The sequence below is a fragment of the Callithrix jacchus genome, chromosome 1 (genome assembly GCF_049354715.1).
Source record: "Callithrix jacchus isolate 240 chromosome 1, calJac240_pri, whole genome shotgun sequence".
NCBI lineage: Eukaryota > Metazoa > Chordata > Mammalia > Primates > Cebidae > Callithrix > Callithrix jacchus.
In genome coordinates this window covers 35,682,550-35,707,558 of record NC_133502.1, presented here as the reverse complement: position 1 = coordinate 35,707,558, position 25,009 = coordinate 35,682,550, and the positions used below count along the sequence as shown (strand labels likewise).

General features: G+C 37.7%; 1 protein-coding gene across 1 annotated transcript in view; it reads left to right on the top strand.

Moving 5' to 3' along the window:
• NDFIP2 (Nedd4 family interacting protein 2) overlaps positions 1-25,009 on the top strand; it is an 88,597-nt gene that overhangs the window by 46,632 nt on the left and 16,956 nt on the right. The window contains exons 3-4 of the mRNA XM_003731919.6: positions 15,696-15,829; positions 22,452-22,545. Of these exons, the coding sequence (XP_003731967.2) occupies positions 15,696-15,829; positions 22,452-22,545 (228 nt within the window). The remainder of the gene's footprint in view (positions 1-15,695; positions 15,830-22,451; positions 22,546-25,009) is intronic.

Genomic DNA, 25,009 nt, shown 5'->3' with positions numbered 1-25,009 from the left:
TTTTTTTTTTTTAATTTTTTATTGGATTATAGGTTTTGGGGTACATGAGCAGAGCATGCAAGACAGTTGCGTAGGTACACACATGGCAGTGTGCTTTGCTTTTCTTCTCCCCTTCACCCACATTTGGCATTTCTCCCCAGGCTATCCCTCCCCACCTCCCCCTCCCACTGGCCCTCCCCTTTTCCCCCCAATAGACCCCAGTGTTTAGTACTCCCCTTTCTGTGTCCATGTGTTCTCATTTTTCATCACCCACCTATGAGTGAGAATATGCGGTGTTTCATTTTCTGTTCTTGTGTCAGTTTGCTGAGGATGATGTTTTCCAGATTCATCCATGTCCCTACAAACGACACGAACTCATCATTTCTGATTGCTGCATAATATTCCATGGTGTATATGTGCCACATTTTTCCAATCCAGTCTATTATCAATGGGCATTTGGGTTGATTCCAGGTCTTTGCTATTGTAAACAGTGCTGCAATGAACATTCGTGTACATGTGTCCTTATAGTAGAACGATTTATACTCTTTTGGATATATACCCAGTAATGGGATTGCTGGGTCAAATGGAATTTCTATTTCTAAGGCCTTGAGGAATCGCCACACTGTCTTCCACAATGGTTGAACTAATTTACACTCCCACCAACAGTGTAAAAGTGTTCCTTTTTCTCCACATCCTCTCCAGCATCTGTTGTCTCCAGATTTTTTAATGATCGCCATTCTAACTGGCGTGAGATGGTATCTCAATGTGGTTTTGATTCGCATCTCTCTGATGACCAGTGACGATGAGCATTTTTTCATATGATTGTTGGCCTCATATATGTCTTCTTTCGTAAAGTATCTGTTCATATCCTTTGCCCACTTTTGAATGGGCTTGTTTGTTTTTTTCCTGTAAATCTGCTTGAGTTGTTTGTAAATTCTGGATATCAGCCCTTTGTCAGATGGGTAGACTGCGAAAATTTTTTCCCATTCTGTTGGTTGCCGATCCACTCTAGTGACTGTTTCTTTTGCCGTGCAGAAGCTGTGGAGTTTCATTAGGTCCCATTTGTCTATTTTGGCTTTTGTTGCCAATGCTCTTGGTGTTTTGTTCATGAAGTCCTTGCCTACTCCTATGTCCTGGATAGTTTTGCCTAGATTTCCTTCTAGGGATTTTATGGTGCCAGGTCTTATGTTTAAGTCTTTAATCCATCTGGAGTTAATTTTAGTGTAAGGTGTCAGGAAGGGGTCCAGTTTCTGCTTTATGCACATGGCTAGCCAGTTTTCCCAACACCATTTGTTAAACATGGAATCCTTTCCCCATTGCTTGTTTTTGTCAGGTTTATCAAAGATTGTATAGTTGTATGTATGTTGTGTTGCCTCCGGTGCCTCTGTTTTGTTCCATTGGTCTATATCTCTGTTTTGGTACCAGTACCATGCTGTTTTGATTACTGTAGCCTTGTAGTATAGTTTGAAATCTGGTAGTGTGATGCCCCCCGCTGTGTTCTTTTTGCTTAGAATTGACTTGGCTATGCGGGTTCTTTTTTGGTTCCATATGAAGTTCATGGTGGTTTTTTCCAGTTCTGTGAAGAAAGTCAATGGTAGCTTGATGGGATAGCGTTGATTCTGTAAATTACTTTGGGCAGTATAGCCATTTTCACGATATTAATTCTTCCTAACCATGAACATGGAATGTTTCTCCATCTGTTTGTGTCCTCTCTGATTTCATTGAGCAGTGGTTTGTAGTTCTCCTTGAAGAGGTCTCTTACGTTCCTTGTGAGTTGTATTCCAAGGTATTTTATTCTTTTTGTAGCAATTGCGAATGGCAGTTCGTTCTTGATTTGGCTTTCTTTAAGTCTGTTATTGGTGTAGACGAATGCTTGTGATTTTTGCACATTGATTTTATATCGTGAGACTTTGCTGAAGTTGCTTATCAGTTTCAGGAGTTTTTGGGCTGAGGCAATGGGGTCTTCTAGGTATACTATCATGTCGTCTGCAAATACAGACAATTTGGCTTCCACCTTTCCTATTTGAATACCCTTTATTTCTTTTTCTTGCCTGATTGCTCTGGCTAGAACTTCCAGTACTATATTGAATAGGAGTGGTGAAAGAGGGCATCCTTGTCTAGTGCCAGATTTCAAAGGGAATGCTTCCAGTTTTTGCCCATTCAGTATGATATTGGCTGTTGGTTTGTCATAAATAGCTTTTATTACTTTGAGATACGTTCCATCGATACCGAGTTTATTGAGGGTTTTTAGCATAAAGGGCTGTTGAATTTTGTCAAATGCCTTCTCTGCATCAATTGAGATAATCATGTGGTTTTTGTTTTTGGTTCTGTTTATGTGGTGAATTACGTTGACAGACTTGCGTATGTTGAACCAGCCTTGCATCCCCGGGATGAATCCTACTTGATCATGATGAATAAGTTTTTTGATTTGCTGTTGCAATCGGCTTGCCAATATTTTATTGAAGATTTTTGCATCTATGTTCATCATGGATATTGGCCTGAAGTTTTCTTTTCTTGTTGGGTCTCTGCCGGGTTTTGGTATCAGAATGATGTTGGTCTCATAAAATGATTTGGGAAGGATTCCCTCTTTTTGGATTGTTTGAAATAGTTTTAGAAGGAATGGTACCAGCTCCTCCTTGTGTGTCTGGTAGAATTCAGCTGTGAACCCATCTGGACCTGGGCTTTTTTTTTGTGGTAGGCTCTTAATTGCTGCCTCAACTTCAGACCTTGTTATTGGTCTATTCATAGTTTCAGCTTCCTCCTGGTTTAGGCTTGGGAGGACACAGGAGTCCAGGAATTTATCCATTTCTTCCTGGTTTACTAGTTTATGCGCATAGAGTTGTTTGTAATATTCTCTGATGATGGTTTGAATTTCTGTGGAATCTCTGGTGATTTCCCCTTTATCATTTTTTATTGCATCTATTTGGTTGTTCTCTCTTTTCTTTTTATTCAATCTGGCTAGTGGTCTGTCTATTTTGTTGATCTTTTCAAAAAACCAGCTCTTGGATTTATTGATTTTTTGAAGGGTTTTTCGTGTCTCAGTCTCCTTCAGCTCAGCTCTGATCTGAGTTATTTCTTGTCTTCTGCTGGGTTTTGAGTTTTTTTGATCTTGCTCCTCTAGCTCTTTCAATTTTGACGATAGGGTGTCAATTTTGGACCTCTCCATTCTCCTCATATGGGCACTTATTGCTATATACTTTCCTCTAGAGACTGCTTTAAATGTGTCCCAGAGGTTCTGGCACGTTGTGTCTTCGTTCTCATTGGTTTCGAAGAACTTCTTTATTTCTGCCTTCATTTCATTGTTTACCCAGTCAACATTCAAGAGCCAGTTGTTCAGTTTCCATGAAGCTGTGCGGTTCTGGGTCGGTTTCTGAATTCTGAGTTCTAACTTGATTGCACTATGGTCTGAGAGGCTGTTTGTTATGATTTCAGTTGTTTTGCATTTGTTGAGCAGTGCTTTACTTCCAATTTTGTGGTCAATTTTAGAGTAGGTGTGATGTGGTGCTGAGAAGAATGTGTATTCTGTGGATTTGGGGTGGAGAGTTCTGTAAATGTCTATCAGGTTTGCTTGCTCCAGGTCTGAGTTCAAGCCCTGGATATCCTTGTTGATTTTCTGTCTGGTTGATCTGTCTAGTATTGACAGTGGAGTGTTAAAGTCTCCCACTATTATTGTGTGGGAGTCTAAGTCCTTTTGTAAGTCGTTAAGAACTTGCCTTATGTATCTGGGTACTCCTGCATTGGGTCCATATGTATTTAGGATCGTTAGCTCTTCTTGTTGTATCGTTCCTTTTACCATTATGTAATGGCCTTCTTTGTCTCTTTTGATCTTTGTTGCTTTAAAGTCTATTTTATCAGAGATGAGAATTGCAACGCCTTCTTTTTTTTGCTTTCCTTTTGCTTGGTAAATCTTCCTCCATCCCTTTATTTTGAGCCTTTGTGTATCCTTGCATGTTAGATGGGTTTCCTGTATACAGCACACTGATGGGTTTTGGATTTTTATCCAATTTGCCAGTCTGTGTCTTTTGATTGGTGCATTTAGTCCATTTACATTTAGGGTTAATATTGTTATGTGTGAATTTGATACTGCCATTTTGATGCTAAGTGGCTGTTTTGCCCGTTAGTTGTTGTAGATTCTTCATTATGTTGAAGCTCTTTAGCGTTCAGTGTGATTTTGGAATGGCTGGTACTGGTTGATCCTTTCTATGTGTAGTGCCTCTTTTAGGAGCTCCTGTAAAGCAGGCCTGGTGGTGACAAAATCTCTGAGTACTTGCTTGTTCGCAAAGGTTTTTATTTTTCCTTCACTTCTGAAGCTCAGTTTGTCTGGCTATGAAATTCTGGGTTGAAAGTTCTTTTCTTTAAGAATGTTGAATATTGGCCCCCACTCTCTTCTGGCTTGTAGTGTTTCTGCCGAGAGATCTGCTGTGAGTCTGTTCGGCTTCCCTTTGTTGGTGACCCGACCTTTCTCTCTGGCTGCCCTTAGTATTCTCTCCTTTATTTCAACCCTGTTGAATCTAACGATTATGTGCCTTGGGTTTGCTCTTCTTGCGGAATATCTTTGTGGTGTTCTCTGTATTTCCTGCAATTGAGTGTTGGCCTGTCTTGCTAGGTGGGGGAAGTTTTCCTGGATGATGTCCTGAAGAGTATTTTCCAGCTTGGATTCATTCTCTTCGTCCCCTTCTGGTACACCTATCAAACATAGATTAGGTCTTTTCACATAGTCCCACATTTCTTGGAGACTTTGTTCATTCCTTTTTGCGCTTTTTTCTCTAATCTTCGTTTCTCCTTTTATTTCATTGAGTTGGTCTTCGACTTCAGATATTCTTTCTTCTGCTTGGTCAATTCGGCTATTGAAACTTGTGCATGCTTCGCGAAGTTCTCGTATTGTGTTTTTCAGCTCCTTTAATTCATTCATATTCCTCTCTAAGTTATCCATTCTTATTATCATTTCCTCGAATCTTTTTTCAAATCTTTTTTCAAGGTTCTTAGTTTCTTTGCATTGATTTAATACATGATCTTTTAGCTCACAAAAGTTTCTCATTATCCATCTTCTGAAGTCTAATTCCGTCATTTCGTCACAGTCATTCTCCGTCCAGCTTTGTTCCCTTGTTGGGGAGGAGTTTTGGTCCTTTCTAGGAGGCGAGGTGTTCTGGTTTCGGGTGTTTTCCTCCTTTTTGCGCTGGTTTCTTCCCATCTTTGCGGATTTGTCCGCTGGTCGTCTGCGTAGTTGCTGACTTTTAATTGGGTCTCTGAGTGGACACCCTGAATGTTGATGATGAAGTATTTCTGTTGCTTGGTTTTCCTTCTACCAGTCTAGCCCCTTCGCTGTACGAGTGCTGAGGTCCGCTCCAGACCCTGCTTGTCTGGGGTGCACCTCTAGCAGCTGTGGCACAGCGAGGGATGCTACCAGTTTCTTTTTCTGCTATCTTTGTCCCAGGATGATGCCTGCCTAATGTCAGTCTTTTGGATATAGAGGGGTCAGGGAGCTGCTTGAGGAGACAGTTTGTACTTTATAGGGGCTTAATTGCTGAGCTGTGAGCTCTGTTGTTCATTCAGGGCTGTTAGGCTGCTATGTTTGATTCTGCTGCAACAGAGCTCATTAAAAAAACCCTTTTTTTTTTTTCTCAAATGCTCTGTGTTGAGGGGTTTGGGCTTTATTTTTGGATGTCCATTGAGGTCCTGCCCAGCTAGGACGCAGACTAGCCACTGTTTGCCTGCCGAGGCTCCGCCCTGCTGTCCTGAGGCTCGCCCTGGCTCCGCTGTTCTGCTGTGTTCTCTGCCACGCCCTGCGGCGGAGTCTCTCTGTTGTAGCGGGTTGCCTCGGCAACGGCAGGCTGCGTCAGCAGTGGGCGTGTATCTCAGTTGGGGCGGGTTGCCTGGGTAATGGTGGACGCCCCTCCCCTACAGAGCGTCTTGGGCCATCTGCCCGGGGCTTGTTTGAAATCGTGGTTTTGTTCATCCCACTAGGCCACCCCTAACGCTCTGTCCCTGCAATCCCCTGGGCTGGCCTACTGTCCAAGTCTAGCTCAGTCTCAAGTCCAGCCCTCTCACGTCTCTGGTTGCCGGTTCAACAGGGCACCCGGACAAGCGCGCCTTGTGGGGAGCGCTGGGCAGGGCCGGCCGCCGCCACCCCGGCTGCCGGCTTCGCCAGGCGGAGGTTCTGCCTGGCGTCCCGCGTCTCCTCTTCACTTGGGAATTTCCCCGTTCTGTGGGCAACAAAGATCAGTCTGGAAATGCAGCTCAGACTCACCTCTCCGCGGACACAACGAGAGCTCCAATCCTGGGTTGTTCTCACAGCACCATCTTGAGTCCCCCCTAGTCCCTCTTTCTCTCTCTTGAAATATCTTGTTGTACTCTTCTTAATGTGATGATATGAGATGATAAAATGCTTATATGATGAGATGAAGTGAGGTGAATAATGTAGGCATTGTGATGTAGTGTTAGACGTAGGCATTGTGATGTAGTGTTAGGCTGTTATTGACCTTCTGATGATATGTCAGACACAGGATTGTCTAGGTGATCCTGGACTGCAAAACCATCATGATGTCGATGAGTGTGGATTCTTGATAGTTGAAGGTTATTTTGCCAAAACCTTTTGGAAGAACGTTGTAACTGGAAGTTGTTGTCTCTTTTCTGTTAACTCATTGAAGTGTTGCTGCAGAGGTTGTAGTGCTTCAGTGATCATATGGGTGTCTTTGATACTGTGTTCCATTGAGGATCACATTCTATAATTTTGACATTTAATGTCTACACAATTTGAAACACTTCAGCAAATTTTGGTAATGGCCACATTACTGATTCTGCTTCATTTTCTTCTTCCTCTTCTTCTTTGTCTGTAGATGACCCTAACTCTTGCATGTCCTCATTTATTAACGCATCAGCATTAGTGATTTCCAGCACTGTATTATGTCATGTTAGGGTCTGTATCAATTGCTGACCAAATATGATTAAATACTAGGCAAGTGTATGTGTTCTTGACAGACCAGATGATGCATTGGTCAAGGAGCTGAAGCAGTGAGGTTATATTTGGAGGTCAAAATAAAACCTTGACATTTTCATTTTCGTAGCAAACAGATTCAGGATGGTCAGATGCACTGTCTATTATTAGTAGGACTTTAAATTTCAGCTTTTCTTCTTTCAAGTAGTTTTTCACTTCAGGATGAAGCATTGGTGGAACCATTCCATAAACAAGATGGTTGTCACTCATACTTTATATTGCCAGAATTTGGGCAGATAATTTTTCATTTTTTCTTTGAGGGCACATGGATTCTTCACTTTGTACACTATGCTTGGCTCTGTCACATGCCCTGCAGTGTCTCCACACAGTACCCAAGTTAATCTGTCCTTCTATGTTTTATGCCTTGATGCCTCCTTTGAACTTTGATAAATGTCAGTTCTATGAGGCAGCTTCTCCCAGAAAGCCCAGTTTCATTGCAGTTGAAAACTTGTTTAGACGGTATCCTTTCTCCTTAATCAGCTTCTTCAGCTCTGCCAGAAATGCGACTGCAGCTTCTTCATTAGCAGACACAGACTCTCCAGTAGTTTTATATTTTTCAGTCCAAACCTAATCCTCAATCTGTGTGACTATTTATTTGCAGTAAATGGCTCAGTGTCTCTAGTTTCAGGAGATTCTTTGCTGAGATCTCCGAATAGGCTCGGTGCCTTCTGGTGCAACACATTGCCATCAATCAGAACATGTTTCTGCTTATGTCCTTCAACTACGAATTTAATTCCTCTTCCATCTTAACTAAGCACTTATCACATACTCTGGCCAAAACTTTAGCAGTTTGAGATGTGACAGCAAAACTAGCACAAATTTCTTTTTCCTTCACAATTTCACAGATAGAAGAATCTTTTTTACTGTAGATCTTAACAATCTCAGCCTGCAATTTTTGTTCTTTATTAAGGCAAGAACTTTCACTTTTTCACTTAAAGTAAGTACTTTACTACTTCTCCTTGGCATATCTGAATTTCCAGCATCTCTGTTCTTGTGTTTTGCAGCCATTGTTAAGTAAAATAGAGTTACTTGGATACAAGTACTGCAGTACTTCAATTGTAGATTTGATAAACTAGAGCTGCTAAATGACTGATGGGTGGGTAGTGTTGACAGCATAAATACACTGGACAAAGGGATGATTGATATCCTGAGCAGGACACAGTAGGTTGGTGTGAGATTTATCATGTTATTCAGAACAGTGCACAGTTTAAAACTTATGAGTTGTTTTTTTCTATAGTTTTCTATTGAATATTTCTGGATTGCAGTTGACCATGGGGTCACTGAAACTGTGGAAAGCAAAACCATGCATAAGGTGGAACTACTGTGTATGGCATTTCTCTTTTAATTTTTGATGAAATGAAATATGTTATTTCTTTAAGCTAGTCCAGCTCCATGTTCTGAAATACATGTTTTTTCATGTCATGTTCTAATCTATTCTGGATTTAGATTTGTGAATATGTTAAAGTATTTGCAATATTAGTGAGATCTATAACTTCATGCTCTTAGTAGATGGAGAGAAGAGGTGGAACTGCTAAAATTTCAGACAGAAGATGCTGGTAGTTTGAACTAGGGTGCTGGTGGTGAAGAAGAGTATGTGGATTCAAGCAATATGTAGGAAGTAAAAATCAATGCCTTGGTGACATTGGATAAGGATGAGGGAAAAGGGGTTAAGAATGATGCCCAAGTATTACTGAAAAGGAACAGGTTTAGGATGAAGATCAAAATGTTATTTTTTGTCCATGTTGAATTTTAGGCGCCTTTGAGAACTAAAGAGGAGATATCAAATAGGTAGTCAAGTGATAACAAATAGACCCATATCAAATAAGCCTGAAATTCAGAGGAGAGGTTTGGGCTGGAAATAAATGTTGCAGATCAACTGTGTATAGTTGGTAGTTAAATTCTTAATCCATGAATAAAATAGCAGGGGAGAGAGTAGAGAAGAGGAAGAAGTTGTCTATGCTGAGAAACTACAATATTTAACAGTGAGTAGAGGAACATAAGCGAGTCAGCAAAACAGAAGCTGGAGAGGTATGAGAAACATTAGGATAGAGTCATCCAAGGACCTTCGGGAGAAAGAAGTTAGATAAAGGGTAACAGGAGAACCTTTAAGACTAACAATACAAGTAAAGAAGAACTATTAGGCTGGTAGGAGAGGACTCTGAAAAGAATATTCTAGAAGCCAAGAAAGGAAAGAATTTTTTAAAAAGAAGTAGCTGGTCAAGAATTTAAAAAGATTATACCTAGCACTATTGTGTGCTTACTGCATACCTGTCCTTTCTCCAAGTTCTTAGGTATATAGCTCATTGATTTTCCAGCCGTCCTGGATAAATCACATCTGTAAAAATAAGATCCATTTTACAGAGGAGAAAACTAAATCATGTTAAATAACTTGCCTGTGTCCACATAGCTTCTCATTGGTAAAGACAGAATTCAAATTCAGATGTATCTAATTCTAAAGTATACAGTCATGCTCTGTAATTGCAGTGTCCTATGATTTTATTTGAAGAACAGTGGTGACTTGCTGTAATGGATTCTTTGGAGTGTTACAGATAGAAACCTGGCATATAATGGGTTAAAAAGAGCACAGATAGGGAGGAAGCAAAGAAAGCAAGTGATTTTAATAACTACAAATGGAAGCATCACACATGCTCAAAATAGGGGAATTATTAAATACATTTTGAAATGATAGTATGTTCAAATATTGCATAGTCATTAAAATTACATTTTTTGAAGACTTTACTGTATCACCTACTTTGAAATAGCAAAGTTAAAAAGTAGAATATAAAATGACATACATGATGTGATCCCCATTATTTAAGAAATAGGTGAATATTGCCATGTAAAGGAAATTCCAAGATATGTTAAAAATAATCACTTAGCCTAGATGTTACAATTGGGTTCTTCTCACTTTGTTTAAAGATGTATGCTCATGCTGCATAACAACATTTTGACCAGTGACAGACTGTATATACAATGGTGCTGAAAAATTTCTGTCATCTAGAAACATGGTAGCTGTCGTAAGGTTGCATTACTCATGTGTTTGTGGCAGTGTTGGTGTAAACAAACCCACTACACTATCAGTTGTGTACAATTCTAGCACATACAATTATGTACAGTATATAATACTTGATAATGGTAATGACTGTATTACTGGTTTGTATATTTACTATACTATTATTATTTTAGAGTGTTTTTCTTCTACTTATGAAAAGCAAGTTAACTGTAAAACAGCCTCAGGCAGATCTTTCAGGAAGTATTCCAGAAGGCATTGGTTATCACAGGAGATGACAGCTCCATGTGTGTTATTGCTCCTGAAGACCTTCCAATGGGACAGATGCAGAGGTGGAAGATAATGATGTCGATGATCCTGACCCGGTGTAGGCCTAAGCTAATGTGTTTGTTTAAGTTGCAGTTTTTAACAAAAAGCTAGCCAAGCATGGTGGCACGTGCCTATAATCCCAGTGTTTTGTGAGACTGAGGTGGGAGAATCACAGCCTGAGGTGGAAGTTTGAGATCAGCCTGGGCAACTTGGTGAAACCCCCGGTCAACAAAAAAATACAAAAATTAGTTGGGCGTGGCAGTGCACACCTGTAGTCCCAGCTACTTGGGAGGCTGAGGTAAGAGAACTGATTGAGCTTGGGAAGTTGAGGCTGAGGTGAGCCGTGATTGTGACACTGCACTCCAGCGTGGGTGACTGAGTGAGACCTTGTCTCAAAAAAAAAAAAAGTTTAAAAAGTTAAAAAAAAATTAAAAAATAGAGAAAGGATTGTGGAATAAGGATTTAAAAATTATTTTTGTACACTGTACAGTGTGTTTGTGTTTTAAGGTAAGTGTTCTTATAAAGGAGTCACAATGTTAAATTTAAAAGTTTATGAAGTAAAAAAGTACAGAAAGCTCAGATTTATTACTGAAGTAAGAAAAATATTTTAAAATAAATCTAGGGTAGCTTAGATGTACAGTATTTATAAAGTCTCTGGTAGTGTATGGTCATGTCTAGGCCTTCAGGTTCACTTGTCACTCACTGACTCACCCAGAGCAACTTACAGTCTTATAGGCTCCATTCATTATAGGTGCCCTATCCAGGTGTGCCATTTTTTAATATTTTATACCATATTTTTACTGTACTCTTTCTATGTTTAGATATATTTATATAATACAGGTACTTAACACTGTGTTGCGGTTGCCTGGAGTGTTGAGTATAGTAACATGCTGTACAAATTTGTAGTCTGGGAGCAATAGGCTATATGCCATATAGCCTAGTTATGTAGTAGGCTCTATACTCTAGGTTTGTATAAGTATACTCTGTGATATTCCACAAAGACTCAGTTGCTTATCACATGTCTCAGAACATATTCGTGTCAGTAAGTGATGCATGAATGTATTTAAAATGTGGACTGTGCTAGATTTTGCAGAGATTATAGTCACCATTAGATTACTTTTTGGCTAATTTTTATAGAACTGAGCAATGTAAATAATTATACCTGACATTTGTATAATGCTTCACACTTTACAGAGTCCTCTTGAATACTCTTCTATTTTATCCCATAATGGCAAGTAACAGCCCTGCTGTATCAGTTTTATGGATGAGAAAGTATAGCTTCATAGTGCTTAAGTGATTTGCTTGAGGTCACACAACTTCTAAGAGGAGAATTTGGACCTGGAGCTTGCCAGACTTTAAATCCTCTGGTTGCGAACCACAGTCTTGAAAGGGTAGAAGAAAAATAAGTAAAATTTAGAAGTGAAAAGCTGTAGCAATTCAGTTTTCCTACTCAACTTTCGTCTATTAGTAGGAGGGCTTTTTTTTTTCTATCTTGAATATTAAAACCTTTCAAAAATTTACATTCTTGCTATTAGAAGAGATCACATCTCCTTGGATAATGTGTGTTCTTACAGTTTTTAAAATTTAAAATTTTAATGTTACTGCCTTAAAATTTGTGTTTCTACTTAGATTTTGTTTCTACTCTATTTTCAGAACTAAGGAAATCTGTTTACTTGACCACTTGTGTTTTTACATCCTGGTAATCTTTTCTAAGAATTTGACTCTTGTCTCTTGTGTTTGATAACATTCAGTATTATATTGCTAGTACCAATTCCATATGATTAGATGAAAAATGACCTAACTTCAGATCTTTAGCTCTTATTGATAGCATTAAAAATTGTTTAAAACTTATATGCATGAAAATGCAGAAGTATTGCTAGAGTAAAATGTGTTTTTAGGTTAGAAATTCCAGAAATTCTGATAGAGAAAATTGTAAACAAATAAAAAATACAGGCATACTTCAGAAATATTGCTAGTTCATTTTCAGACTACTATAGTAAAGCGAATATCTCAGTAAAGAGAGTCACACGATTTTTTGGTTTCCTGGTGTATATAAAAGTTATGTTTACACTAAACTCTTAAGGGTGCAATGGCATTATGTTTAAAAAATGTACATATCTTAATTTAAAACTTTATTGCTAAAAGATGCTAATAGTCATCAGAGCTTAAGTGAATTGTAGTCTTTTTCTTGGTGGAAGATCTTGCTTCAGTGTTGATGATGGCTGCTGACTGATCAGGGTGGTGGTTGCTGAATGTTGGAGTGGCTATGGCAATTTTTTTTTTTTTGTTTTTGTTTAGAAACAGGATCCAGTGGTACTCTCATACCTCACTGTAGTCTTGGACTCCTGGGCTCAAGCAAAATCCTGAGTAGCTGGCACTACAGGGACAGCTATTTTTTTTTTTTTAATTTAATGGCTTTAAAAATGGAATCTCCCCATGTTGCCCAGGCTGCTCTCAAACTCCTGGCCTCAAGTGATACTTTTGCCTAAGCTTTCTGAGTAGCTGGGATTACAGGTGCAAGCTACTGTGCCCAGCTCCAGCTGTGGCAATTTGTTAAAATAAGACAGCAGTGAAGTTTACTACACCAATTGACTCCTTGTTTTATGAAAGAATTATCTGTAGCATGCAGTGCTGTTTATGGCATTTTACCCACACTAGGACTTCTTCCAAAACTGGAGTCAGTTTTCTCAAACCCTGCCACTGCTTTATCAGTTAAACTTACGTAATCTAAATCCTTTTTTGTCATTTCAACAATGTTCACAGCATCTTCACCAGGAGTATCTCCCATCTCAAGAAATCACTTTTGTTGCTCATCCATAAGCAACTTTTCATTCATTCAGGTTTTACCATGAGGTTGCAGAAATTCAGTCACATTTTCAGGCCCCACTTCTAATTCTACTTCTTGTTTCTCCACTGAAGTCTTGAACCCCTCAGTCATTTGTGAGGGTTGGAATCAACTTGTTCCAAATCATGTTAATGCTGATATTTTGACCTTCTCTCACGATCCTGAGTGTTTTTTATGGCATCTAGAATAGTGAATCCTTTCCAGAAGGTTTTCAGTTTACTTTGCCCTGATCCATCAGAGAAATCACTATCTGTGGCAGCAATTGCCTTATGAAATGTATCTCTAAAATCATAAGACTTGAAAGTCAGAATGACCTCTTGATCCATGGGCCACAGAATGGATGTTGTATTAGTAGGCATGAAAACAACGTTAATCTTCTTGTACATCCTACAGAGCTCTTGAGTGACCAGGTGCACTGTCATTGAGAAGTAGTATTTTGACATCTTTTTCTTTTTTTCTGAGCTTTCAACAGTGGTCTTAAAATATTCAGTAAACCATGCTGTAAACAGATGTGCTGTCATCAGGCTTTGTTGTTCCATTTATAGAGCACAGAGTAGACTTAGCATAATTCTTAAGCGCTCTGTAATCTTCATAATGGTAAAAGAGCATTGGATTCAACTTAAAGTTCCCAGCTGAATTAACTCCTTGCAAGAGAGTCAGCCTGCCCTTTAAAGCTTTGAAACCAGGAATTGACTCCTCTCTCGCTCTGAAAGTCCTAGAAGGCATCTTCCAATTGAAAGCTGTGTCATCTACATTGAAAATCTGTTGTTTAGTGTAGCCACCTTTGTCAGTGATCTTTGCTAGATCTTCTGCATAATTTGCTGTGGCTTCTACGTCAGCATTTGCTGCTTCATATTGCACTTTTATGAAGATGGCTTCTTTGGTTAAACCACATAAACCAACCTCTCCCAGCTTCCAACTTTTCTTCTGTACCTTCCTCTCTTTTCTCAGTCTTCAGAGAATTGAAGAGAGTCAGCACCTTTCTCTGGACCAGGCTTTGGCACATGGGAATGTTGTGGCTGGTTTGATCTTCTAACTGGAACTAGAATTTCCTACATATCAGCAAAAAAGTAGTTTCCTTTTCTTATTACTTGTGTGTTCACTGTAGTAGCACTTTTATTTTCCTTCAGCAGCTTTTCCTTTGCATTCATAACTTGGCTGTTTGGGGTGAGAGGTCTGGCTTTTGGTGTATCTTGGCTTTTGACATGCCCTCCTTGCTAGGCTTAATTGTTTCTAAGTTTTTGAATTAGAGTGAGAGACATGTGACAAAACATACAACATTTATGTTCTATGGGCATGCTTTGCAGTGCCCCAAAACAACTACAATAGTGACATCAATGATCACTGACCACAGATCACCATAAAAGATATAATAATAGTACTGGAAATATTTGAAATATTGCTAGAAGTACCAAAATATGACAGACACACAGAGTAAGCACATGCTCTTGGAAAAATGGTGCTGATATACTTGTTCAATGCAGAATTGCCAAAAACCTTCAGTTTGTAAGAAAAACAGTATTTGCAAAATGCATGAAAGCAAAGTATATAAAACTAGGTATCCTTATATGAAACTACTGTAGTTGTAATGGAGGAAAATACAAAAGTGATGTCAAACAACGTGGTGCATGCTACTTTTAGAATCTACCTTTTTTTTCGTGTCATTGACTCTAGCATAAGTCTAATGACTTGATTGACCTGTAGCATTTGACTTTACTACTTAAGTTGTAATCAGTGATGTGGTTTTATTTTTAAAATAAACAGTCTGTATCTTCTATTGTAATGTATTTTTGGAGATTATATTTCAAAAATTTGGGAGCGAAATACTTCATAAAAGAAAATCTAAAGAACTAAATGGATAAAGGAAAAATGGGAAGAGAAATGGACAAGAGTGAAAAAAGGTAAAACTTGTATCTTTTAGCAAAGGAAAATACTGAGTTTGCTTAAGAGATTGCTGAAATCAACATGTGTAAAAAAGTTACCCCTTATATGTTATCAGAGCAAAGTATTTACGGTCAGGAGCTCCCTGTATCTGCCACTTAATGTTTAGTATTGTGCAAGTCACTTAATTTTTCTGAACCTCAGAGATGCTAAGATCAATGTATATAGAAGTGGTATATGAAATGGTTGTACTATGTAAATGTTTGTTATTGTTATGATTCTTGACCTTTTCTTTTTGCTTTTTTGGCTGTGAGATAGTGGGCAAGTAAACTATGTTCTTTGTGCACACTATTAAGCACATATAGGATGCTCATGTATTGTGAGATTCTTACTTCTCTTGTCTGGCACTCCTTTTCAGAATCTCATTCTGGAGGTTCTTGTTTAGTGTGTTAGCCTTTAAATGGTATTTATCCATTCCTTCTCTTTATAATAAATTTGGACTAAACTAAGATATACGATTATAATATTAATTTATATATGTTATAGCTTATAACATAGTACTATATAATAGCAATAGTAGTCATGTATTAGTGGCCTATTGTAAATGATTAAGCTATGGCTATGGCTACAAAATTAAATAGTGTTTGCTGGTTATTCTTTTTGAATTCTTTCTGCAGATACAGAAGTTTACAGTGAGTTTTATCCTGTGCCACCTCCCTATAGTGTTGCTACCTCTCTTCCTACATACGATGAAGCTGAGAAGGCTAAAGCTGCTGCAATGGCAGCTGCAGCAGCAGAAACATCTCAAAGAGTAAGAAAATTTTATCATTTCTTTCGATAAAATTATTTTTGTTAATTGATATGTACATTAGTAATGCTAAAAATAGCTCTGTGTATAAGTACGTATGTAGACTTTTTTCCCGAACATCATGGGTTTGAACTTCACAGGTCTACTTGTATGCAGATTGTTTTAAATTAATATATTGGAAAAGTATTTTGGAGATCTGCAGCAATTTGAAAAAACTTGCAACTAATTGTGTAGCATAGAAATATAGAAAAAATTAAGAAAAGTCATGTCATGAATGTATAAAATATATGTAGATACTAGTTTATTTATGTGTTGACTGTTTATGTTATCAGTAAGGCTTCTAGTTAACAGTAGGCTGTGAGTAGTAAAGTGTTGGAGAAGGCAGCTTTATACTCAAGTTTTCTACTGCATGGGGGTGGGTCAGTATCCCTAGCCCCTGTGTTCTTGAAAGGTTACTACTGTTGCTTATGTGTGTTGTCATTTTTGTTGAAACTGGCATTTTCCTAGTTAAATTCACCTTCTCTACTCTTGACTTCCTCTTTTCTGTTGATCTTCTTCACTTATCCCTTCCTAAATTTTGATTTCAGGCACCTCATGTGCTAGCCTTCACCTCCCATCCTAACTCACTCACTCTGGTTACCAACACTTGAACAGTTCTTCTCTTTGCCTGGACCTCAAGTTCATTGACTTCCATGCTGTCCATGTACAAAGTTTGAATTCCATGGTCTATTTATTTTAATTGCGAATCATCTTTTTTTTTCTATTCATGTTTTCTATATTAGCATAGTCAGTTTACTGACTGTGAAAGAACTCAAGGTAGCTGAAAAACACAGAAATGTTACAAGGCCTTCAAATTATTTTTGTCAGCTGTTTTTTTAAATAACATATTCTACTCTAGAATTTTGGAATAATGATCAAGCATTCTGTCTTCTTCATCTTCCTTTCTTAGTAATAGAATAAAGGAAGATGAGGAAGACAGAATGCTTGCTCATCATTTAAAAAATAACATATTCTAGATACATGTAAATTATTCTTTGTTCTGGTAAAAGGAATGGCTGTCTCAGTAATGGAGAGTCTGTGAGAAACACATCTGCTATTCTGTAGCCAGGTAAGAGGCAGAAATTATTTACATTTTAGTGTGGCTGCAAAGAGGGCTACAATTTTTTGCATTTTTTTTCCTGCTTCAGACTTGAGAGATGTCATTTCAGATCCCTGGATTCATCCCATTTTATTCAGGGAAAAGATGAAAAAATCAATTCACCCAGGAAAGCTAGAATTAGGTAAGGAGTCAAGGGAGAGAGATGTGCTTCCATGTATGGCATTCTCCTCTAGCTGCTATGAGGTCGGAGCCCAGTGAGCTGCTCCTCTGAGAGATGAGCATGTGCCCTGGATGTATTTCTTTCATCAGCAACCACCGTTTTTATGCCTGCTCCCACTACCCTCCTCGAGCACACACAGGGTTAAACGTCATCATAAATAGCTTTGGACACAGTTATGAAGGTAAAGACAGAAAACTCTGAATTTATTTTTCATGCCTTTTCCCTCACAGAGGAGGAAAGTAAGTCTCAACACAGTGGCATAATATAACTGAGTCAATAAGGATTTTTCTTGCTGTGAGAGGAACATCTTAGAGAAGGAGGATCGATCTAAATAGGGAGTTTCTGTCTAAATCAGTTCTAGGTTGCTTAGAACACATGTATTTGTAATGCACATGTATAGCTCTCAGAGAAGTAGATTCCTCTCTATCTATGAAAGTCCTAATAACTCCTTTTCTCAGGGGATGTTTCCCTGGAGACCTTGACAATGGCAAAGGTCCTTAAAGAGTATTATGGACCTTAGATCCTTTACTGCCCTAACTTGCATACAATAGGATAGAATTCTAAAGGCAACCTAGGAAGCATTAAGTCTTGCTATGTGTGCTTTGAAGAAAGGATTTTACCCCTTTTGGAGAGAAAAGTCTGAAGTGTTCCTGTTCCATTCCCTCATTGTCATCATTTCCTGCACCCTGTTTTAGAAAGTAATAGTAATTCTCAGCTGGAATTGGAACATGTCCATTAAGAAAAGTTCTGTTTTCATCTGCTTCTGATGTCACTGTAACCCCAGCTTAGGAGCATTGTGGAAACATTCATAGTCAGCAAAGTATTAATAGAATTGTGTACAAAAGACTAACATAGGTCTTCTAAAAAATCTTTTAAATTTACTAGTGCTTCCTAACCCAGTGCTTCTGCACCCTCTTTGTGCGAAGTATGAATGTTTGCATATGAGTCTGCATACCCGATTCAGATAAAAAACTGGTCTATGCTTGAAAATTGCTAGGAAAGTAGATTTTAAACGTTCTTGCCACACAAAAAAATGATAAGTGAGGTACTGTACATGCTAATTAGCTCAATTTAGCCACTCCACAATGTATACACATTTTTAAACATTGTTGCACATCATAAATATATGCAGTTTTTGTCAATTACAAACAAAATTTAAAAATTGAAGAAAAGTCTCATCTAATTAGCATTTGAGTACATTCAGTTGTAAACGAGTCTCAGCTGGGTGAGTTGAAAGCTTATTTCCTATATCAACTCTCATTGGGACAGTATAGTCAAGAGACTTTTGGCTCAAGCCTGTAATCCCAGCACTTTGGGAGGCCGAGGCGGGTGGATCACGAGGTCAAGAGATCGAGACCATCCTGATCAACATGGTGAAACCCCGTCTCTACTAAAAATACAAAAAATTAGCTGGGCATGGTGGTGCGTGCCTGTAATCCCAGCTACTCAGGAGGCTGAGGCAGGAGAATTGCCTGAACCCAGAAGGCGGAGGTTGTGGTGAGCCGAGATGGCGCCATTGCACTCCAGCCTGGGTAACAAGAGAAACTCCGTCTCAAAAATAAACCTACTGTTTTTTACTATTTCCTATTTCTAATGTATAGAATTGCCTCTATGTGATGGAATGGTTAAGTAGATTTCTGAAAATGACAACTCATTTTTAATATTTATATGAAAAATGCTAATTCCAGACCATTAATTTTATAAAATGTTTACAACATGGCTTGTTCGTGAGGTAGGCTCATTTCATAATCTTATAATGGGTAGGGTTCTTTTTTTGTAATTTATTTTAAATTGTTGCAGTAACTTGTTTTTTGACATTAGAACTAGCACTGGATAAATTTGAGCAACTCCAGGACGGAGATCTTGCATTTACATTCCCAGTACCTAGTTATTATCAGGCACATTTTTGTTTTTTAGTAAATGACAGTTGATTAAGTTAAGGAATGCTTTCTTTGTATTAGCCAATGTGGCAAAATAGGAAGAAGAAAATAATATAGGTGTTCTATTACAGCTATTTTAAAATATTTCAATGTCTTTACCAGTTTTAGGATTTTCAAATTAATGTTTAATGTAGTTGAAATTATTGCCTAGATACCATTTTATTTTTTAAACATCTTAATATATATATTTTCCTGTTATTTAATAGTTGAGTAAATTCCCTGGAATCAATATGCTATTGAAATTTAGTAGTGGCCATTCCACTCTAGTGAACAATTAAGAGTATTTTCAAATGTTTGTGTGTGGTTTTTTTTCCATTGTTAAAATTATAAAAGACATCTTTGGGCATATTGCTGTGGCTCACTCCTGTAGTCTCAGTACTTTGGGAGGCTGAGGCAGGCAGATTGCTTGAGTTCAGGAGTTTGAGGCCAGCCTGGGCAACATAGCGAGAACTAATTTCTGCTTAAAAAATAAAATCAGGAGGATGTGGTGGTGCGCCCCTGTAGTTACAGCTACTTGGAAGGCTGAAGTGGGAGGATCACTTGAGCCCAAGAGACTGAGGGTGTAGTGATCCCACATCAAGACTGCAGTGAGCCTTGATTGTGCCACTGCCCTCCAGCCTGGGTGACAGAGTGAGATCTTGTATTAATTTTTTTTTTTCTAAATGATGACTTTTGATAAAATCTCTGTACCCATTTTTTTCTTTTTAAAATCGAGGCATTCTCACTCTGTTGCCCAGGCTGGAATGCAGTGGTGCTATCTCGACCCAGTGCAAACAGACTTTTGATGAAATCTCTGTACTGATTTTTTAATTTTTTTTAACCGAGGCAGAGTCTCACTCTGTCGCCCAGCCTGGAATGCAGAGGTGCTGTCTCGACTCAGTGCAAATGTCGGCTTCCCCAGTTGAAACAGTTCTCCTGCCTCAGCTTCCCGAATAGCTGGGACTACAGGAACATGCTACCATGCCCGTCCAATTTTTTTTCTATTTTTAGTAGACATGGGGTTTCACCATGTTGGCCAGTCTAGTCTCAAACTCCTGACCTCAAGTGATCTGCCCACCTCGGCCTCCCAGAGTACTGGGATTTGCAGGTGTGAGCTACGATGCCTGGCATGGACACATGTTTTAAAATGCACAGTATGAAATATATTTTTGTAATCACACTGATAGTTTTTTGTTCTTACTGTGCTTTAATGCTTATTTCTTGAACTAATTTGAAATTATATAAAATTTTATAAATATTATAGTCATGGCCAGTTATTAAATTTAGTGTATAAAGTTTACCTATGATACATGACTGCACAATTTAAGGAATCTTTGTGCCCAAATAATAAATAATATAAAATGGTTTTGAAAGTTTTTAAATTTCAGGATAGCAGTATGCCTAGTGAGACTACCGTCCATGATTGTATGGAAAGAACGTAGTGTCCTGGATTCAAGTACTACCTTGACCCTCCTAATTATGTGATCTTGAGCCTAGCCCTAGCTTCTCAGACTGTCTCCCAAAATTGAATTATTCACACTCAGCTGAGATGATGTATGGTATTAGTCCATTTTCACCCTGCTGTAATGAAATACCCAAGACTGAGTAATTTATAAGAAAAGAGGTTTAATTGACCCACAGTTCTGCAGGCTGTACAAGAAGCATAGCAGCTTCTGAGGAGGCCTCATGAAACTTACAATTGTGGCGGAAGGTGAAGGGGAAGCAGGCACATTTTACAGGGCATGGAAGGCACATTTTACAGGAAGAAGAGAGAGATTGGAGGGTTCATGCCATACACTTTTAAACAACCAGATTTCACAAAAAACAGTCACTCACTTACTATTATGAGAACAGGGGAATGATGTTAAACCATTAGAAACTACCCCCATGATCCAATCACGTACCTCCTACCAGGCCAAGCCTCTGACTATTGAGGATTACAGTTGAACATGAGATTCGGATGGGGACACAGATCAAATCATATCATTCTGTCCCTGGCCCCTCCCAGATCTCATGTCCTTCTCACATTTCAAAATACAATCATGACTTCCCAGCAGTCCCCAGAATCTTAACTCATTCCAGCATTAACTCAAAAGTCAATAATCCAAAGTCTCATCTGAGACAAGGCAAGTCCCTTCCACCTATGAGCCTATAAAATAAAAAACCAGTTAATTATTTCTAAGATAAAATGGACCTATAAGCATTGGGTAAATATTCTGGTTCCAAAGGGAGAAATTGGCCGACAAAAGGGGTTACAAGCCCCATGGAAGACCAAAACCAAGCATGGCAATCATTAAATCTTAGAGTTTCAAAATCTTTTTTTTGAGACAAGTCTCCACTGTGTCGCCCAGGCTAGGTGCAGTGGTGTGATCTAGGCTCACTGCAACCCCCGTCTTCTGGGTTTAAGCAATTCTCATGCCTCAGCCTCCTGAGTAGCTGTGATTACAGGCAGGTGCCACCATGCACAGCTAATATTTGTAGTTTTAGTAGTGCCAGAGTTTCACCATGTTGGCCAGGCTGGTCTTGAACTCTTAGCCTCAAGTGATTTGCCTGGCTTGGCTTTCCAAAGTGTGGGATTATAGGTGTGAGCCACTGCACCAGGCTAATCTTTAACTCCATGTCTCACATCCAGGGCATACTGGTTCAAGGTTCCCAGGCCTTGGACAGCTCTGCCCCTGAGGCTCTGTCCCTGAGGCTTTGCAGTGTACAGCTTCTGCAGCTGCTTTCAAGGGTGGCACTGAATGCCTGAAGCCTTTTCAGAAAAAAAGACAGCCAATGCCTCTACCTGGAAGACATGTAGAAACATGATAGACTTGTGAAAATTATCTCCCAATGTAGTCTGCTATTGATGGACATTTAGATTGTATCCAGTCTTTTGCTGTTATTAACATTGCTGCAATGAATTATCTTTAATACATCATTTTTATAAGAGATAATATGTGTGTGTGTATATATATATATCTGCAGTATATTTTAAGAACTGGAATTGCTGGATCATAGGGTGTGCACATTTTTATTTTTGATAATTATTGCAAAATTGCCAGCCATAGAAGTGGTACTAGTTTATACTCCAGCCCTGATTATGAAAGTTCATTACTAATGCAGCACTGTCACATGTATCTTCCTGATACCATTTTTGAGTTTGATGTTACTAATCTTTTATCTTTTTTGTTTATCTTTAAAGTTACTCTTTTTGAATGTGACCATGAAGTAGTACTTGCTAATAACACTTATTGATTACTTACTCTGTATCAGACATTGTACTTATTTCATTTGTCTATACAACAAATTGAGAACATTAGATTTTGTTGAAGTTCTTATACTTACATTTAAGATGATAAAGTGGTAATTTTTTAGTGAGCTATTCCAATGTAACATGTTTTACAGATTCAGGAGGAAGAGTGTCCACCAAGAGATGACTTCAGTGATGCGGACCAGCTCAGAGTGGGGAATGATGGCATTTTCATGCTGGCATTTTTCAGTAAGTAATCTTTCCAAACTATTTTATTTTTGTTTTTGTATGTATTGGCTGTATGTGTATTAAAGTAACATGGTGAGGACAAGCAAATATTGTTAGCATGTGTCTACCTTGCTTAAAATGTAAATGGTTTCTGATATTGGACTAATGGATACAGTGATCATATGTTTAAATATAAATCTTAGAACTTATTAAACTCTTGCTGGATAATTATGCATTGCAGCCATTATGAAGATGCTGACATGTAAAAGTATATATATAAGCATATTTAAGCTATTTCAGATTTTTAAAGAGAAATGCTGCTATGTTGGTGCCCATTCAGTTCCGTAGGAGCATGTAGAATGAAACTATAAATTCTGCTTTTGGGGCAGAGGATTTCCATTTGAGTGTCCTTAAGCTAGAAGGATTGGAAAAAGGGATATTTTGGGCAACTGGAACAGTGTCACTTGAGACGGATGGTTATGAAAGTGTAGTCTTATTTGCAGGAATGGTAATAAGTGAGAGATTAGAAACTAGATAGAGTTAAGTTAGAGATAAGTAACATTTTAACAACTTGCAGAATTCTTAGTATTTGACTTATAAAGTAAATTGAATCTTCCTGAGGGAAGACTATGTCATATTCTTTCTTATTTCAGTTCCTAATACAAGGATTGGCATAGTAAACTCATTAAATAGTAAGATGCCCAGTAAACTGTTTAAATTACGAAAGCCAGTGGTAGAAATCTAATATTCATTTAAGTAAGTTGATTAGTTTATTATATAGTTAATTTCTCTTCTCAACCTAGTTAAATGATCAAGCTTTCATTCTTAGATAGAATGCTGATTTAATTCAGTTTACTTCTAAGCTTTATTATGATCATAAAACTGAGAAATAACTTTTTAAAGTGCCACATTCAGCTTTAAAAAGTAGAAAACACTAACTTCATGAGTTGTCACTTTTGAGTCTGGAAGTTAATGTAAACCTTGTCTTCAGTTTTGAAATGGTTTCTGATTCCCTATTTTCATCTGCTGAAGAAAAGAGCTGGAGAGGGATGAGGGAGGAGGGCAGGCACCTCTTCAGATTACTAATTGTAATATTCAGGTTGTCAACCAGCTAATGTATATGCAATATTTAAATCTTAAATTGATTTTCTAGTTAGATATGTTAGGTATAATAAAAAAGGAATTGAACTCTGGTTACAAATGAGTGCTGTTTTGTAATATTAGTCTTGTGAATCTTGGTTTTTATCTTAATTTTGGTTTAACTGGTAGTTCTATATATTAATAACACTTTAATAAACTTCCCACAGTTTGTTTACAAAAAGAGTAGCTTAAACATTAATTGCTTTCATAGTTATTATACCTTTTAAGAAACCTTAATTAGAAAAGAAAGGATGTAAATATATTGTACTATTTTTAGTATAAGCACCTGTTTCTTGGGTATAAAAACATGTTATTTGGCACCTTTTAATTATTCAACTCAGAATTTCTCCATTTCGTTCTTTCACTTACCACCAGTATCTTCTTTTTATTTTTATTTCTTAGATATGAAGGCCTTGCACTGCTGTGTTATAAATGCATGCTAACTTAGACACACTGGATGACTTTATTCTTAGCCAGTGATAGTAATATAATATGATGTAAATGTATATATTTATATTTAATATAAATTATATTTTACTCAATTTTTCCTTGTTTCTACAACTCATATATATAATGCTTCCTGTTTTATAAATATTGTACCAATATTATAACAGTAAATTTATATTATTACCTCTATTAACTGATTTTTTTTTCCTGGTAGGCTATTGGCTTGGAGTTTATTTGCTTGATAAGCATAGATTTGTTTGTCATCACTACCATCTAGTGGCTGTTTTTCATATTGCAACTTGCTATATTTTCCATGCATCTTAAATATCTAATAGCTACTGTGGATAAGGTCTAGAAACAGATTTTATTTTTAATGTGGTTTATTTATAACTTAAGCATTTCAAGGTTATATAACTTGCACAAGTAAAATTATAGTGAATATCAATAAGACTGTTTCAATTAAAACCTTTGGTGGTTTAATTCTTTCCTTCTTTGTTTTCAATGTTTTACTTCACATAACCCTAAAAAAAGTTTACACTTAAATTTGGTAAGTTAATTGCATATTCTTGTTCAGAAAATATAAAGGAAGAAGTGCTTGTAATAATGTTTTTGCTTCTTACATCCTATAAAAGTGTTATTATAAAACGTCTCAGATACATGCTTTCTATGCTTATCTCTGATCTTATTTTTAAGAAATTTGGTTATTTGCCAAACACTAACAATGAAAATTTAGTTTACAGATAATTGATACTCTACAGAAATGACCTTAAACTTTAGTACTTTAAAATGTAATAGGCTCTTATTTGGCTCTGTTAAGAAAACTTTTCTTCTGAGGCTTAGCCATTTATACCATGTGTGAATCTTCACATCAGCATGCCATGGTAATGAGTAATCACCT